The sequence below is a fragment of the Rhinopithecus bieti genome, unplaced genomic scaffold, assembly GCF_001698545.2.
Source record: "Rhinopithecus bieti isolate Rb0 unplaced genomic scaffold, ASM169854v2 scaffold_12721, whole genome shotgun sequence".
NCBI classification, from domain to species: domain Eukaryota; kingdom Metazoa; phylum Chordata; class Mammalia; order Primates; family Cercopithecidae; genus Rhinopithecus; species Rhinopithecus bieti.
Window position 1 is genome coordinate 266,652 of NW_016807380.1, and position 19,268 is coordinate 285,919.

Genomic DNA, 19,268 nt, shown 5'->3' on the forward strand with positions numbered 1-19,268 from the left:
AAAAAAAAAAAAAAACCCTTACCTTTTACAATATTAATGACAACATATTCAAGTATAACTTATTGATTAAAACACTAATTATAATCTGTCACTAAGGATACATTACTAATCCAGGATGCTGCTTATTTGACTTAAATTTATAACTTATTTGACTTAAACTTATAACTACATTTTAATAATAATGTATCAAATTACAAATGTAAATTAACAACTCATATAAATTCAGAAAAGCAATGCAATCAATTTAAAATCATTCAAAATCCTGTTTTCTAGCAAAAGTAAAACATTTGAGAAAATTAATTTATTTTTCTTTAATTTTTTTCAGAGACAGGGTCTCATTAGCTGTCACCCAGGCTGGAATGCAATAGCATGATCAGCTTGCTGCAGCCTTGAACTCCTGGACTCAAGCATCCTCCCGCCTTAGCTTCCCAAGTAGTTTGGACTACAGGCATGCACCACCATGCCTGGTTAATTTTTAAATTGTTTTGTAGAAACAGAGTCTCACTATGTTGTCCAGGCTGGTCTTGAACTCTTGGTTTCAAGTAATCCTCCCACTTTGGCCTCCTAAAGTGCTGGGATGACAAATATGAGCCACTGTGCCCGGCCAACTAGTTTCTTAAACTATTATTGGTGAGCTTACTTTTAACTTCTGCTTGATATGAAAAAATTACTTTTAACTAGCTGCTAGAGATTCATTCAGATATTGTCAACATTTTTTCTTTTTAGCATTTGACATTTAATGATGGGGTAATAACTAGCTGCTAGAGATTCATTCAGATATTGTCAACATTTTTTCTTTTTAGCATTTGACATTTAATGATGGGGTAAATAACCTTGGTTAGAATTAAAATAATAAAACATAAACTAATTTTATTTAATTCTTCAAGCCCAGGCCATACATAAAAGCACTGAGGATCAAACATAATATCCACAAGGGTGCCAGTGACAGCCAACAGGCATGTGCAAACCACCTCTCACAATACGTTTTCAAGATCGAGCAATCAGTCTTCCAAAGCACAGTCATCCATTTGCCATGGTTTTGTAGCACTGGTATTATACATATTTTATATATAGTTCCATGAACTCACTGTCAAAGCTGCCTGTGTGACACCTAAGAAAATTCAGTGAGAGCAATACTAAGACATAAAGATTTTTGTTGGAAGGGTTGAACTTTGGAGGACCACAAACCATTATCTAAGGTTTTTTGTCCCCTCCCCAAACAAATTTTTGCCCGTTTATGGATGTGATCACCCACACTGGGAAAACATGTCACAGGGTTAGGAGAAAAAATGGATTAGACACCTTTTAGTAAATACAAAGAATAGAAAATAGACTGATTTTCAAGCAGGATATATTTTTATCCAAAAATATATTTTATCATCTGTGAAGGTTAAAATGGTTTTGTTTGTTTCCTTGCCTAAATCCAGGGAAAGGTATTTTTGAATGACACATCACATTTTCTGAAGATGAGGGACAAATAAAAAGTTACTAAGAATATAGTTTATACACTTATCATCTCTCACAAAGAGAAAATGCCAGGGGAGCTGGCAAAGAGGGATTTTGTTGAGCAGAAATGAGAGGAGGGAAGAGAAAAAAAAGCATAATATTTCAATATAGCTACTACTCCAAGACATTTTTATGAAAGTTACAAATATTGTACCTGTTCCCAACTACTTGTTTTACAGAGAACCTGTTTGCTTTAACAGCTTCTTCCATTTCCAAATTTATATCAGACAGACATCTGGTTTTCTAACTGCTACCAATTAGAAAAGAATCCATAATCAGATAAACCTCATTACCTTACATTTCACTGCCCAGTTTTTATTTTTCTGAACATGACTGATCAACTGCCACAGGAGAAAACCGAAGGAGACTGTGATGTGTGCATTCATTGAGGTACTCAAATATAACTAAGAAAAATTTCCCCGCAAAAACAAGGCTTAAAAAAACAAAAAAACAAAACTGTTTCCCAATGCTGCATGAGCATCTTCCTTTGTCATTACATCCTCATTCAAACAACTCTAGAACCACAATGTAAAACAGTCTGGTAGAATTGCCTAAGTCAGATCATATTCTAACCAAAATTTAATAATACCTAGTAGAAACTCAATAAAGTAGCCCAAAACAGTTAGTTCTACCCCTAACACAGATAATAGAGATATACTGAACATATACATTATAGAAACCAAGCACACATACTTGGACATATCTTGGGGAAAAAAAAGAGGTAGGCACCCTCAACTCTAACACATCAGTGAACATTCAATTCTGTTAAATATTTAGTAAAAAATATACCTAGCAAGAGCTGGCTTCATCACCCCTATATTAGAATTTATAGAATATCTCTGATAGCTTATATTCTGGCTCTACTTTGGTGGTCTAAGGGTCTAGGAATACACATTTATCACTTAGTAGCAGAATATTTATAAAAAAGGATTGGTTTTGAATAAAAAAGGAATTACAATGAGTAAGGTATACTATTTCTACATCTCTTATTTGCCTAGAAGCAAAACTTATTTTAAAAGTACAGGAAATCTTTTTTTGTTGTTGTGGTTTGAGACAGAGTCTCGCTCTGTCGCCCAGGCAGGAGTGCAGTGGCGCCATCTCAGCTCATTGCAAGCTCCGCCTCCCGGGTTCATGCCATTCTCCTGCCTCAGCCTCCCGAGTAGCTGGGACTACAGGCGCCCACCACCACACCAGGCTAATTTTTTTGCATTTTTAGTAGAGATGGGGTTTCACCGTGTTAGCCAGGATGGTCTCAATCTCCTGACCTCGTGATCCACCCGCCTCGGCCTCCCAAAGTGCTGGGATTACAGGCGTGAGCCACCGCGCCAGGCCCAGGAAATTCTTTTATATCAACCTTAACTCCTTCTATGTAAGAAGAAAACATAGTTGGAAAATTAAGTCTGAATTTTTTAAGTTTGGGGACACAATAGAGATCATTATCTTTCAAATATAAAGTGTATATGCTCGCTAAACGTACTTTAAGACCACTTAGGATGAACTTGTGATGGTTATTTTTTTTTTTTTGAGACGGAGTCTCGCTCTGTCACCCAGGCTGGAGTGCAGTGGCGCGATCTCGGCTCACTGCAAGCTCCGCCTCCCGGGTTTACGCCATTCTCCTGACTCAGTCTCCCGAGTAGCTGGGGCTACAGGCGCCCGCCATCTCGCCCGGCTAATTTTTTGTATTTTTTTAGTAGAGACGGGGTTTCACCGTGTTAGCCAGGATGGTGTCTGACCTCGTGATCCACCCGTCTCGGCCTCCCAAAGTGCTGGGATTACAGGCTTGAGCCACCGCGCCCGGCCTGTGATGGTTATTAATATTATATGAGGGATGAGGAAAATGAAAGCAAAGTTTTATAAAGATTAATTCAAGTGAACATACTAGCAGTGGAATTAGAAAATCCTTACCACCCTAGCTAAATAAAAGCAGTCAACTACTGCACTAGTGTGTATTTTCAAGCAAATACAGAAGCAAAACTCATTAGCTCTTCAAAAAATACACACATTTAATGTTGGTCTGTTTTAATTTCTAAGTAAAGCAATTCCAAAAATACAAACTGAACATCAGAGCCATGTGAACCACCATGAGAAAATAAAACATTCATTCACAATAATTACGTCTAACGACAGTTCAGCTGAATAAATCATCTTCCAAGTATGTTAAAGAAAAGTTTCTAAAATACTGCTGGTGTTCAGTTAGAATTAAAGGACTTTGGGGAAAATGAAATAATATGATACAGGTGGAGTGAATAAGGATACACGGGATTTACATTTTTCATTACCCCTAGATATAAACAAACATTCAAAAATCAACACAAACTCTGTGTGTTATTCAAAATATTGCAGCTGCAGGAAAGGCAACCTTAAATTAATAGCTAGGGGAAAATCAAGTTTTGGTGGAGGTAAACAGAAGTAACAGTTTTTAATTTGCACTTTTGTAAAGCTCATTTATACCTGGCCAACCAGGAACCAAATGCAGACAATGAAGTTCTCTGCTTCTTTTGGCTATAATGTGACAAGAAAGGATCATCTTTTGAAGATGTTTAAAGAAATAAAGCAACTTTCTTTATAAACAGTCAAATAATCAATTAATGGAATAAATAAGTACTAACCCACATTTTAACCACTCTGTAATCACTACACTTTACATATTTTTTATTTTGGCGGCAAATTCCCCCATTATTAGTCTAAAATCCACCAATCACTTTTAAAAGTAAAATGAATAGCCACCAAAATAAGAAAATCTTCTGTTCACTCTTTGGCTAAAAAGGAAAACAAATAAAACAAAACAAAAAGAAACAGAAGACAACTCTAACACTGGTGATAAAAGAAACTTTTTTTTACAAGTAAAATAAAGTTATCAATTTAAATCTTGGTACATTTTATAAAAACAAGAGGTAATGTTGTAATAAAACAGCAGTAGCCTCAGCTGGCAACAAACTGTTTGTTAACCCTGTGCAATAAAATACTTTGTTCATACTACACTTATTCAAACATGACTAACAGTTACTACAGACATTTCAGGAATCTTCACGGGACTCCTATAGACTTACTGTTAAAACTGAGAGACATTTACAATCATAATGTGCCATGAAAACTTGAAAACGTTACTTCTAGTAGGAGATAATGTTCATATTATTTGAATTTGTTTAGGTACTGAACAGTTGAGTTACAAGGACTAAAAGTGAAAAGCATTCTAAAAGCCCATGAACACTGTTGTTCACACCCTTCTTCAGAACACACTAAACTTGTCTGACACATTTCTCTTCATACATAGCAAGCAACAGCACCCAATAAAAGCCTGAGAAGAAATGCTGCTGTGTAAATACTGCAACTATTCCTGAAAAAAGAATTATGGGATATATACTCCAAAGCTGCCCATTCCCATAATTTGTATTGCATAGGTCACATAATCACACACATATATATACACATGTGTATATATATGCACATGCAAGAATATATTAAGACGACAATGAAGTCTAGTCACAGAGCAATTTACAGGCTCAATATATTTTTTTACACTTTGCTTCAAAGAAAATTTCAATATTTTACAGTCTTTCAGTAGGCATTATATACACTGCACTTTATGAAATCTAAAAGGTATTGAAATAAATTTTTCCAACATTTTGGTAACAAAACAGACAACGTTTCTCCAAATACTTGTGCTATCTACATGATGTTTGCTCTGATAACCACTAATCACAAAAAACTGACTCAATGAAATAATTAGAAAAATTGTCTAACACCATGCATGGGTTTCAATCATTTTTAATATCCTACCCTAGAAACATTCTACAAGTCTTAAGATGTAAAAAATTAAGTCTCTGTTCTGATTTTAAAAGATACCTTTTATGACAATATCCATAACATTGACAGGTACATGTTAAGGCTAGTATCATCCCCTTTTTTGAATTTTTTTGATTTTTTTTTTTTTAAGAAAGATAGTAAAAGCCAGACTCCTTTAGGGCTTTGAACTGTACCTACAGAAAATCAGAGTGCAGTGAACATAATGTTCAGTCCTACAGTCAGGATGCAGTTGCTCCTTCCCATTCCACAAGATACTGCACCTTTCCATCAAGTGTCACCCGACGAGCCAAAACTCGGTATTTTTCGCCACATGCTATTCTACCTGCAGCACCAAAATAACTGGTAATGGAGTTCTTTAGATGATTGAGTTGTAACTCCTGATCTGCTAAGTTATTCAGAATCTCTGTGTTGAGTTCATCAAACTGATAATCTTCTTTGCCTTCATCATCTTTTACAATTTCTGAGTTCTGAGTCTGGAGTGCTCTTCTTGGAAGACGACCTCTTCTTCTCCGCAAATGTGGTATTGCAGCAGGCCAAGATCTTCCTGTACGCGTTCTTTTTCTGGAGTCAGATAATCTATGTAACAGAGAAGGCCAGAATTGTCTGCTAAGCTTTTTAAGCATCCTATGCCCACACAATATGTTCTCTTTTTTGGATTATTCTACTATACTATATATCCTTGATGATATAAAATAAGCCAAACTCAAACAATAAATGTGATATAAATGGACTATCACTTGTGCTCCTTACTTTAGATTTTGTCACCTTCTTGGGGCTGAACTTTGTAGAGCTTTTCTTCCTTTACTAGTAAGCTGAGGGTAATTTTTTTACTTAGGAGGCCAACGAGGAAAATTCTTACCAAGAGGCCCTACTCATAAATCAGGTATAGCCAATAATCTCATCATTTAAAAGAGCTCATTCATTTTTCATTGGAACAAATAATGAATGAGCACAAACTACATCTACGACACTGTTCCATGTCCTTGAAGAGTGGAACTAGAATAGAGGTTCTCTTATTACCAGTTCTAGGCCTAGTGAAGTAATACACCAGAATAAGCACAAACTTGCAGTCAGAGTATCCTGGGTCTATCTCTAACTCTATTACTTGGCCAAATTCAAATCTTATTCTCTATGTTCACTTACTGAGTGACGGGGTTCAATTGGACAATTTGTAAGGTCCTTTTCAGCACAGAAATTCAATTATTTTATGATTTTATAATAAAAGGAGAATATAGCACAACAACTACATTGAAAGACCCACAGTCATACTGTATAAGTTAACAACCCAGCTCTGTTATACTTGCTAAACATGCAATGTTGGGCTTGTTACTTAAAATCCCCTAAGTCTCAGTTTCCTCATCTGTAAAATGAGAACGACTTATATAACTCAATCAAAAAATTGTTCTCTTTTGTCTGAGACAAGGCCTCACTCTCTTGCCCAGGCTGCAGTGCAGTGGCACAATCATGGCTCACTACAGCCTTGACCTCCTGGGCTCAAGTAATCCTCCACCTCAGCTTCCTGATTATCTAGGACTACAGACAGCACCATCACACCCAGATAATTTTTTTCTTTTGTAGGGATGGTGTCTCATCTCAAACTCTTGCCTCAAGCAATCCTCCCACCTTGGCCTCCCAAAGTGCTGGGATTATAGGCATAAGCCACCACACCCAGCCAAAAAATTGTTTTAAGAATTAAATAAGACAATATACATAAAAAGCCTAGCAGAGTACCTAGTAAGAGGCCCAAAAAAGTCAATTATTCAGAATTCATTAATAAATGGGTTACACTTTAAGCATGTAATGTAGAATTTTGCATAATTTACAATAGCAGTTTTTGAATTATGAACAAAATTTAAACAGAACAAAGTAAAAAACTTGAAAATAGTAGCTCTGACCCCAAACAGATTAACCTTTTCATACCTGACATGACGTGCTTTAGAGAAAAGTTGTCCTGATTGGGCGCAGTGGCTCACACCTGTAATCCCAGCACTTTGGGAGGCCGAGGCAGGTAGATCACTTGAGTTTAGGAGTTCAAGACCTGCCTGGCCAACATGGTGAAACCCCATCTCTACTAAAAATACAAAAAGTTAGCTGGGCATGGTGGCACACGCCTGTAATCCCAGCTACGTGAGAGGCTGAGGCACGAGAATCGCTTGAATCCGGGAGGCAGAAGTTGCAGTGAGTCGAGATCATGCCACTGCACTCCAGCCTGGGTGACAGAGTGGTCTCAAAAAATAAATAAACAATAAACAAAAACGTCCTTCTGAAGGGCTGGATTAAATATCAGATAAAAATCCTAAGTTTAAAATCATTTTATGGACAAAAGGATTTAGGTGTCTGATTCTTTTTTTTTTTTTCTTTTTCCCAATCAAATCTTGGCTAGCTGCAATGGCTCATGCATGTAATTCCAGCACTTGAGAAGGCCAACACAGGAGGATCACTTGAGGCCAGGAGTTCAAGACCAACCTGGGCAACTTAGCAAAACCATCTCTACAAAAAAAAAAAAAAGCATTAGTTAGGTGTGGTGGCACAATCTCTAGTCCCAGTCGTCACTACAGAGGCTGACATGGGAGGACTTTTTTGAAGCTAGGAGTTTGAGGCTGCAATGAGCCATGATTGTGCCACTGCACTCTAGCCTGGGCAACAGAATGAGAATCTGTCTCTTAAAAAATAAAAAAATCAAATCCTTCTAAAGCAAAGAACACTTGTGTAAGCAGAGGCATTAAAAGGCCTAACGAGCACAGCTTCTAAACAATGGTATACTTTTTCTCTGTGTACACAGCAAATTTCCATACAAACTTGAAAAATATAATGTTTGTACTCTAGAAAGCAAAAATATTCAAATGAATATTAACAACTAACGGGATCTACATATGGATTACTGCTCAAAAAGCTGATAAGACACAATTTGCATCACTTTCAATTGCTAAAAAATTATTCAATCAACACTTTACAAAGAAAAGGAATCTAGAATAAGAAAAGTAAAAAAAATAAGAACGTAAAATATCTACCCATAATGCCTGGAAATGCTAGACGAGGTAGTTTCTTTTGCACTGGAAGCACCCGTGAAATCCACATCTGAGGTATTAGATGAATGTGCAGTTCCCTCAGTTCTCCTGAGACAAAAGAATTTAAATTGTGTAACGACTATATTATATAACAAACAGAAATATTAACATCCACTCAAAAGACAAAACCTAGAAAGGGAGAAAATAACTTTCTATTTACCCTATAGAACAAGGTAAATCCAAAGTAGGATTCTCTGAAACTGACTCCTTATCCTGGAAAATAAAAATACATACTTAAAGCATGTCTCTAGAATAAGCTGAAAAAAATACTAGCTTCTCAGTTATTTCATGCATCCTTCTTCTTGAGAACATATGCCAACATATCCTCTTACCAAAAGTGGTTCAGCAGTTTTTTGAATCATTTTTCTTGTATATGGGCCAGGTGGACGACCTACAGATTTTTTCTTTCCTTTTTTTTCTATGCCATTGCTTACTTCCCTGAAATGGAAAACCATTATGTATTTAATCTCTGCATCAAGAAAACAAAGACATTGACTCTATGTATGTAACTAGACATATATACACATATTTTACTATTTTATATTAATGGTAATATAAAAAATATTAGTTGAATCCACAAGTTTAGTCAAGTGCATAGATAATATATTCTAATTTAAATATTTCTTGACTTTAAAGATATTTACATTATGAAAGGTTTAACAAAGTCCTCTTTAATATAATTCTGAACAATATATACCACTTAAAGATTTAAAACAACAACAAAACCAGACAATTATACTGAATGGAAGATTTCAAAACTCCTAAAAGCTCAATAATATACTTTAATTTTAGGTTGTTACAATGTGGAGGATGTTTCAAGGATTTACTACTAAAAATGACTATGAATTTAGCAGTTAACCTAATGGAAATATCTATGTTAAAATTATAGTAGTCATAAAGGCTGCCTTTAGATATATATGTAGATTCTTCAATGACACTATCAGAAAGAGAATGAAGCCCAGAGTGGCAGAACATAAAGAAGAAAGGAGTAAGAAATCCTTCATATTCTCAGGGAGTCATTCAAAAGGTCTTTCTAGGTCAGGAAGACCTAGAAAACCATATTTTAAACATAAAGCCAAATTCCAAGCAATAGGAAGGAAAACAGTGCAACAGGCAAAGACACTCTAATTAATAGAAAAAAATAAAAAATATATATAGAAAGAATATTTCATTTACTCAACAATAGCTACCATATAAAGACGATATTAGATAATATGGATACAAAGGTGTTCCTGGTGCTAAAGAGTTCACAATATAGTTAGAAAGTGACAAATGTATACACAAGCAAGCTAATAAAATGGAGTGAGGGCTACGAGGAAATTGTCCAGGAGACTTCAATTAAGGAGAGGAAAAAAGAACACTATATAATAGCCTAGAAAGAGATGAATGGAGAAAGTAGGAAAAAAACTTATCCCTCTAGATGCCAAACAAGGTCAGGGAATAAAGGTGGAACTATGAGGAATGAGAAAGTAGGGGAACTACAAGGACAAAGCAGAACCAGATGCTATAATCAAAAGTCTCAAGAATAAGATGGATGGGATATCCATTTCTTTTGTAAAATGATCAACATAATATTTATAAAGGACTCCTGGACTAAAGAAAGTAACCTCTAACTAAAAGGAACAACTTATACACAAGGTCCAGAAGGAACTGAGGATGCCTTTAAAGAAAGCAGCTGAATTCTTATCTGGTGGCATCAGATGACCTGATAGCTACCACAAAGGGAACATCCTATCACAATCATGATAGAAATGAAAAAGCTTGCGGAATTATTTTTTTCTGATTCATAATATGGCAACTGCTGGCAAAGGATTTGAGTGACAAAATCTGAAAGTGATAGGAATAATAAGCATTCTTTCCTTCAGGAAAGAAAACTTAATTAGCAGCTAATTTCTTACAAACTTCAAATAACTGGACTCATTGTCAAGGCTTTGTAATCACATTTTCCCTATCTCCAAGATGACTATTCCATACCTTTAATTGACCCTTAAATTCCCATCTCTGTACAAGCCTCTCTGCTATCTTTACCTTATATTTCATCGAGAAAATAGAGGTTAGCAGGCAAGAACTTCAGTCAATTTCCAACTGCCCAATCTACAACGGAACTAGCATCTGTACCCATCTTCTCTTTCACCCCATTTCAACAGAAGGATGTTTCTCCTTCTAGAAAAGGTGAGTCCCACATTTAGGCTCTACATCCCTTCTCTTTTGGCTTCTACTCTCCTATACCAATTTCCTCTTCTCCAATGGATCATTCCTACTTACACACAAAAACAGGTTCCAACTATCTCCCAACTATTTTAAAAAACCGTCATTTAACTAGTCCTATTCCCCTCTTCAGCTGCCATTCCATTTGTCAGCCTCCCTATACAGGAAAAGTTCTGGGTGTTGATGACATAATACGCTTTCCATTTTCTCCCCTCTCATTCAGAATCCTTAAAGATAGTTTCCTATTTTCCTCCTTTCCTTCACTACTGTTAATATTTTGAATCTGCCTGTGTCCCTGATATGTAGGAGAAGCACAGTTTGACATGTAAATTTGGCAGTGCTGGATTCAGTCATACTTCCACCCAGTCCTATCTGGTTTCTATCTGTACTACTTCAAAGAAATTCCTTTTGTCAAGGTCACTAATAACAAAATGTTACCTTATGCAATAAATATTTTTCTTTCATTTTAATCTACCTCACTAGCATTCAATACACTTTAATATACCTATCTTTCTTGAAACACTACCTTTCTTTTGGTTGTCATGACATCAAACTTCTTGGTTTCCTCCCATCTCACTGATCATTCTTTTTTAGTCTCCTCTGCTTATTTCACTTCTTCCAAATTTACAAATGATATCAGGACATGATCCCAGACCACCTTCTCTTCTCTCTCTACTTGCTCCCTTGGTAATTTCACTCATTCTCATGGCTTTATCAATCAGATTCCAAATTTGTATCGCCTGTCCAGAACTCTCCTATGAGCTCCTAAATTACACATCCAATTGCCCGTATTTCACATCATTCTGTGTGTATGAGGGGTGTGTGTGTGTGTTTGTGTGTGTGTGTATCCCTCATAAGAATCTCAAATTCTATGAATATGAAACAGAAGAATGCTTCATTCACCATATCAAAATCTGTTTTTCCAGATCTTGATTAACCCCTCATCAGTTGCTCAGGCCAGAAATCTGGGCATTATTTAATTGACTCCTTCTTTATTTTCAGAAATTTAATTCACTAGCAAATTCAATTAATTCTAACTCCAATAAAGACCTCAAATCTGTTTTCTCTCCATTTGAATGTTACCACCTACCTCTGTACCTCATATCATCTATCTCTCACCTAGAAAATTGAGTCTTAATTTTCTCCTGCTTTTATTCTTACCTGTATACTACCCATTCTCAAAACAGCATCCAAAACAGTTTTTTTTTTTTTTTTTTGAGACAGAGTCTCGCTCTGTTGCCCAGGCTGGAGTGCAGTGGCGCGATCTCGGCTCACTGCAACCTCCGCCTCCCGGGTTCAAGTGATTCTCCTGCCTCAGTCTCCCGAGTAGCTGAGACTACAGGCACACGCCACCATGCCCGGCTAATTTTTGTAATTATAGTAGAGATGAGGTTTCACCATCTTGGTCAGGCTGGTCTCAAACTCCCAACCTCAGGTGATCCACCTGCCTCGGCCTCCCAAAGTGCTGGGATTACAGGCGTGAGCCACTGCACCCAGCCGAGTATTTTAAAAAGATAATTAAATCCCTTAAATGCCTCCCCTTTATTCTTAGAAAACAACCCAAATTCCTTGTAAGCCCTACAAGACCCTACACAGGATCAAGCCCCACCTAATCTTTCCAATACCTGATGCTCCTACTCTCTCATCCTCATTTATACCACATCAGTCTTCTGTGAGTTCCTAGAATATGTTTCAAAGCCTTTGCACTTGTTATTTCTGCTAGCTGGAGTAGTTTTCCCTTTGTTTTTCACATTGTTATATCATTCTCATTTTTAAGTCTTAATTTAAATATTATCTTAAATAGTCCTTCCTTAAGCCTCATCATTAAAGTACAAAGGTCCCATCTCTATCCATAGTAAAGTCTAAAACAGTATGTTATTAAAAATGGCACTAGCATAATCGGTAACTATTTTACTTGTTTATCACCTTTGTTCCCCACTAGTATGTAAACCTCATCAGGGCAGAAGAAAAATCCGTTTATCATTGTACTCACTAGCACTTAGATAATAAGGCACTTGAAAACTGTGCTGAATGAATGAATGGATGAATGAATGAATGAAAAGTGAACAAACAAACAGGCTAGTACTCTTAAGCTGTTTGCTAACAAAATCAATAGAGTCTATTCCTGGAAGGCCAAAGTCCTAAAATAAACAAGCATCTGGCATCAACTCTTCATACCTTGTCTAAGCAAGATATTATAGACCAAAAAAAAAAAAAAAAATCAGAGTAACTGCCACTTGTACTTTCAAATATACTAAGGAGACTAAATAACATACATTTTAGTTACAAATAAGCTAAAGAGAAAACTAAGCCACAGATCAACTTTTACCTTGAATCAGATATAGGTTTGGATGCCTTTCTGCCTTTAATTTTAAATTCATGAGATGTTCCTTCAGGTTCTTTCTCTGCTTTGAAAGCCCACATTTGGTGGCACATGGGAGGAACACGAATTCGCACCCAAAACAAATGCTTCTTCTTCTTATTTCGTTCCCAGAACATAAACCAAATTTTTCATTAACTAAAATTTTAAAAACTGAACACATATACATAGCAGACCCTAACTTAACTTTCATATATAAGGCCCTTATACTTGAAAGCCCACCCAATACTACAAAAATTCATTTCCCCTTGCTTTCCTTGATTCTTATCTGCCCCAGAGCCAGTCTACAGCAGGATATGATGGGGAGGAAGGGATAGGACCAGAAAGGAGAAGAGCACATGTCCACTTTTCTTTTTAAACATGGCAACTAACTTTTTAAAGGAAGAAAGAAGAACAAAGAATGGTATTTTTTGGTCCCAATATGCTTTCCCATACTTAGTGTCATCTGTGAGAAATATCTCAAAAGCGATTTAGGGAAAAAAAAGAATTCCATCTCAGAGTGGATTTATAAGGAGAAAAACCTTAGCAGTAATAGGTGACAGCACTGGAAAATAAAGTAGGAGATAAATCCTAGAGGCCCAGAAAATAAAAGGAGTATCTAGAGTGCCAGATCTGGAAATGGAAATAACCTGGGGCAAAGAAGGGTTATTTCAGAGCAATACGGACTTGGGCCTCTGAAAAATATGATCCTTAGACCTTTCTTTCAGTCTCTATGGTCCTTATTCCCAAGCACCTCCATCTACCTCAGCTCTACTGAAACCTGCCTGGCCACAAGAACCTCCATCAGTTGTTTAGAACGTTCTCCCCTTTTTTCTTTTTTTTTTCGAGACAGTATCGCTCTGTCACCCAGGCTGGAGTGTAAAGGCACAATTCGGCTCACTACAACTTTCACCTCCCAGGTTCAAGCTATTCTCCTGCTTCAGCCTCCTAAGTAGCTGGGAATACAGGCGCACACCACCACGCCTGGCTATTTTTGTATTTTTAGTAGAGACAGGGTTTCACCATGTTGGCCAGGCTGGTCTCGAACTCCTGACCTCCAGTGATCCGCCCGCCTCGGCTTCCCAAGTGCTGGGATTACAGGTGTGAGCCACCACGCCCAACCAGAATGCTTTTTGCAGGTTTAAGAAAGGGGATCCCTCATTACTACCACAACAGGAACAGATATATTTCTGGTACCCTAAGTTGAAATTCAGAATTCACTGTCCCATGAAATATTTTTACCAGCACAGTAATTACTCAGGTACCTCATGACTTTTTTACAGTCTTTTTTCCTGTTTATTATACTTCAAGGTCATATCAGGTACCTCATGACTTTTTGAGCTGGTCTAAAGATCCAGCCACTAGTAATTACATTATTTAATGAGGAAATACTACCAAATTCAAAACACCAACTTATTGCAAACAAAAATTTTACAACACTTTATTGGAGTCAACACATACATTTATAAAATTTCTGTTGCATTTAAAAATGTTTCTAAGAAATGAAGATACATTGTTTTAAAAGGGAATCCTTGTTAGTATAGTGGTGAGTAAAAAAAAAAAGTAAAAATGGGGGGGAAGATCTGTATATCTGTATGAGAACATATCAAATAATATCACTTAATTATCTTAGACCACTCAGCTAGAAATATTACTTTTCTGTAACTAATGGTGTTAACTATAACCACAGATCTCAATCTTTTTAAAACCCCATATTCCCTACAATATTCTCTCCTATCTTTTGAATATTCCCACCAGCTAACAAGATTTTATTTCACTTTCAGTAGATTACATTATAGAAGGAAGTTATTACTGAATATGCTTTTTCAATGGAATAGGCTAAATTCTCCCAGAGATACCGATATGCCTCCCACCCACCATTCCCAGGAGAAGGATTACTCCTCCCCCTCCTCCAATCCTTGAGAATCACTGCTTTAATCTAACTAAAATAGAATAGGACATTAAAAAGTTTAAAATGGTATGTACTTCTTCTATACACCAATCCCACAATTCTTAAACAATGCCATTATTCCTTATACTTACTAAATGTCTCCCTCATAGGGATACATAAAATAAATCAACTTACATGGTCTTGTAATCATTTAATGCCTCCAGAACATGCTCATATCTTTCAGATTTTGGTGTGTCTGCCAGCTGTGAAGTATCAAGAAACAATTTAACGCACTACAATTTCATCAATTAGTAATATACAGGTGCTAGATAGAGGCAATGTGATGCAGAGGAAAAGTGTACTGATTGGTAGTCAGAAGATCTAAGTTCTAATTCCAAGTCCTCACTGACTAATTATGTGACCTAGGACCATTTAACCTCTCAAGGCTTATTTTCTCACTCATAAAAAAGGAAGTATAAATCCTACACTAATTACTTGCTCATTATATTAATCCAGTGATATGTTTATGAAGGAACTACAAACTGTAAAACACCATAAACATGGGATTGTATTAGTTATTAAATTTTTCAAAAATTCTTTAACCTAGGGAAATAATACATTAGAATTATTTTAATATTTACTATAAAAGTTCCTAACAGATATCAATAGGAAGGAGTACAAAAAGTAATGAGAAACATACCATTTTCCAGTACCTCTAACACTAGCATAAACCAATAATCTCTATAATTTTTTAGAATACTGTAAAATTGAGAGACCTTATTTTCATAACAATTATAGACTTTAGCCAGCTCTAAATGGCTCAATAATTTTTCATCATCATAAACCATTATAAAATCTAAGTATTTAATTCTAGAAAAAAAGTCTATTTTGTTCCAATAGGGCTTTTTCTCAGAGACCTTTCTGCCTCTTCTTGACTAGGGCATATTAGCAAACGAATCTAAATCACAAAAGCACCATCCTGAATTAATGCTACAAAGACCTTAAAAAAAAAAAGCTGCTTCCAAAATATCACAGTTAACTTTTCAAAATTACAGCTAGTATGTTCTTTACCACTTAAAACTCCCAAGTCTCAGAACTGCTTTAAGTGAGAGAGAAAACAAATCTGCCAAATAGAATGCTGGAGCTAGAAAAAACTTGTAAGTCATCTACTCCGACTCTATTTTACACGAGTTAACAAATATAAACGTTAAAACTGCTCAAATTCGGCCGGGCGCGGTGGCTCAAGCCTGTAATCCCAGCACTTTGGGAGGCCGAGATGGGCGGATCACAAGGTCAGGAGATTGAGACCACCCTGGCTAACACGGTGAAACCCAGTCTCTACTAAAAAAATACAAAAAACTAGCTGGGCGAGGTGGCGGGCGCCTGTAGTCCCAGCTACTCCGGAGGCTGAGGCAGGAGAATGGCGTAAACCCGGGAGGCGGAGCTTGCAGTGAGCTGAGATCCGGCCACTGCGCTCCAGCCTGGGCGACACAGCAAGATGCCGTCTCAAAAAAAAACAAAACAAAACAAAACAAAACAAAACAAAACAAAAAAAACACTGCTCAAATTCACTTGTCTAGTTGGTGAGTGAGCTAGAACCTGAACTCAAGTGTAAGTTCATTCATTCTACATTCACTGAGAGCCCACTCTGTGCCAATCTGCTGAGTGCTAAAAAACACATGTGAAATAGATACTCATTCCTCTGTATCAAACCACTACCTCCTGCGGTAATTTCTGAAGTGTCTAATGAAAGAGAATTTCTGTTTTAAAGAAGGAATAATAGAATCAGACTTTAAAGCTTGAATGAGACCCTAGATGCAATTCAGCCTTCCACCAATATTTCAGTCTCTTTTACAGTACAGATATTTTTATTCAACCATGGCTTAATTACTGCCATTGATAAGAGCTGATAAGGCAGTAACTAAAAAAGCCCATTCCATAAGTGGGCAAAAATCTTCCTCCCCAGAGCTCTTCCATTCCCTCTTTTACAAGACAGCGCTTCATGTATCTGAATGCAACTACCATGTCTAACTATAAGATTAGGTTAAAATGTTTAATAGCTACATCACATGGTTACTTCATATTAAGCTTCTGACTTCTTCCTGGTCCCTCCTCCCCACCCCAACTGTGAAATCACATCAGATGGACTGCTATCAAACTGAGTATCCCCTATCATAACCATGTACTGTTTGTGTTTATGGCTAAAGCAGAATTTTATAACTGCTGTTAATTGATCTTGTTTTCAGCTCACTGTTCCAGATCTTTTCTCTTGATTCTGTCATCCTTCTAGAATTGAAGGTAGAGACAAAGACAGAATCCCCTATGGTCCTCCATTAGAGTCTCCCTAAAGAATGTTTTCAAAGCACCGTCTTTGTCACTGTTTTTCCATTAGTTACAAATCCATTTAATTTTCAGTTTAACCAGTTCACATTTTAATATCTCATCTGAAGTCAAGTTATACTACGTCTACATCATGCCCAAACCAGCGTTTGCTAACCATAAAAAAAAAAAAAAACACTGACAAGCCAGTGTTGCTAATCATATCAAAAAAGAAATCAAGGGTATACACGACTTATTCTAATAAGAGATTTTCCTATGCCTTTTAAATCTTCACAAACCATATATCTGAAAAATCTGCTCTACAATTTTGCTAAGTCAACAACAAAACTAACTTCCTAATTTCTAAAACCCACTCTTTTTTTACATTTTGACAATCACAATGAACTCTACTGTCTTTTGGTATTTACTCCCTACTGTTTCTCAGAAATTTTATCTATTAAGTTCCTTCAGCACTCCACGACGACTCTGCAAATAACTGCATATTTTAGCTACCATAAAAGTGCCAAAGACTTCCCCCTTACAGCATTTTGCAAACTAAAAGTACAACCATTACAGTGTAAATCAGATAATCTACATTAGAAGAGCATCATATTCTGTGCCTTCCATCTGACCATGAGGTTTATTATATAAATCTCCAAAAAGAATAATTTTTTTTTTTGCTCCCTCCTCTCCAGATACTAATCTCACACTAATACTTATGGTATAACTCTTCCTTTCAATTACCAATATTAAGTTCCAAGCCACCTGGGCTTAAGTATCCCAACAGCTTAGGTAATTTGTTGTTAACCACCATACTACATGCTAATTATAACACTCTAAGCCCCAAGGTATTGTTGTTCAGATTTCTTATAATTTCCACTTATAGATATCATTCCACCTCTATTATATATTTTCCTCTAGTATCATTTCTACCACAGTATTTCTTGAATTTCATCTTTGCTTTTCTCCCTACCTCCCTCAAAAGTGAAGTAGCACTCGATACATTATTCTGCTATCAACCTCAGGTTTTCTAAAATTTAAGACCACAGAAAAGCGGTTATTACAGAACTAGGATTTCAAATAACTTCAAGAATCAAAGACAAATGACAATAAGCAGATTACAAAAAGTACTAATATCTCATTTTAAACTCCCCAAAACAATCTGATATAACACATGAGACTTCATTTTATATAAAAACCTTAAGAAAGTTTATCATGGATTCAAATGTTAAGTATTTTTACTATCTCAAAGAAAATAATCCAAAACATAGTAGTTCCTCAAACAGCTACACTCAATCTATATGATAATCATTAGGTACCAAGCCAAAAGAAGTACAAAAACTACATAAGGAAACAGTGTAATACTACCATTATCTTCTAAAATGATTCAAAAGTTTTCTCTTCATAACAATCCTATACCATATTCAACTAAGAAAAAAATATGATATATGACTGTTACGTTTTGCCTTTTCAGTATGAAAGGATATTATCTCCAAAAGTGTAATATTTTTTAAACTTCTTTTTATTACTAAAAGAAGTCACAGCTTTGGATGATAATGACGTATTGATGTAGCTTCATCAATTATAACTAATCTACCACTATGGTGGAGGGATGTTGATAATGGGGGAGGCAATGCATGTGTGGCAGAAGGGGACAACCTAAATCTGCTCTAAAAAAAATCTTTAAAATAAAAACAGTCACAGTGCTTCCTTTATTAAAAAAAAAAGGGGGGTGGGGGACACAATACATGAAACAGAATACAACTGATTCAATATAAGATTACAGCAAGTAATTACAAATGTAAATATGTATTTACTAGGTTTCCAAAATAAAAAATACCATTAAAGTTTAGCCAGCCTCATCATATGTAAAATTAATTATAATTCAAAGTTCAGGAATAATAAATGTAGATAACTGCCTAGTTGTGCAATATATAGTCCCATGCAAAATGCCATAAAAAATTTCAATCAACTTATATCATCACAAAATTTTTTTCTTTGATCTGGTGGCAAGAGGAAGGAAACTCCACATTTTAAACTAAAATCACAACCTTTGTTCTCTGTTTTGTTTGTGAAGAAAAATTTCTAGAGCAAGTGCTTTATCCTATAT

General features: G+C 36.0%; 1 protein-coding gene across 3 annotated transcripts in view; it reads right to left on the minus strand.

Annotated features, from left to right (window-relative positions):
- Window positions 1-3,489: 3,489 nt before the first annotated feature.
- The window catches only part of MTF2 (metal response element binding transcription factor 2), a 65,357-nt gene continuing 49,578 nt past the window's right edge, over window positions 3,490-19,268 (minus strand). For all 3 annotated transcript variants that reach the window (XM_017881625.1, XM_017881624.1, XM_017881623.1), the window contains 5 exons: window positions 15,035-15,102; window positions 8,714-8,819; window positions 8,542-8,594; window positions 8,325-8,429; window positions 3,490-5,889 (listed from right to left, as the gene is read on the minus strand). In XM_017881625.1, coding sequence (XP_017737114.1) covers window positions 5,532-5,889; window positions 8,325-8,429; window positions 8,542-8,594; window positions 8,714-8,819; window positions 15,035-15,102 — 690 coding nt within the window. In that variant the 3' untranslated portion in view covers window positions 3,490-5,531. The remainder of the gene's footprint in view (window positions 5,890-8,324; window positions 8,430-8,541; window positions 8,595-8,713; window positions 8,820-15,034; window positions 15,103-19,268) is intronic.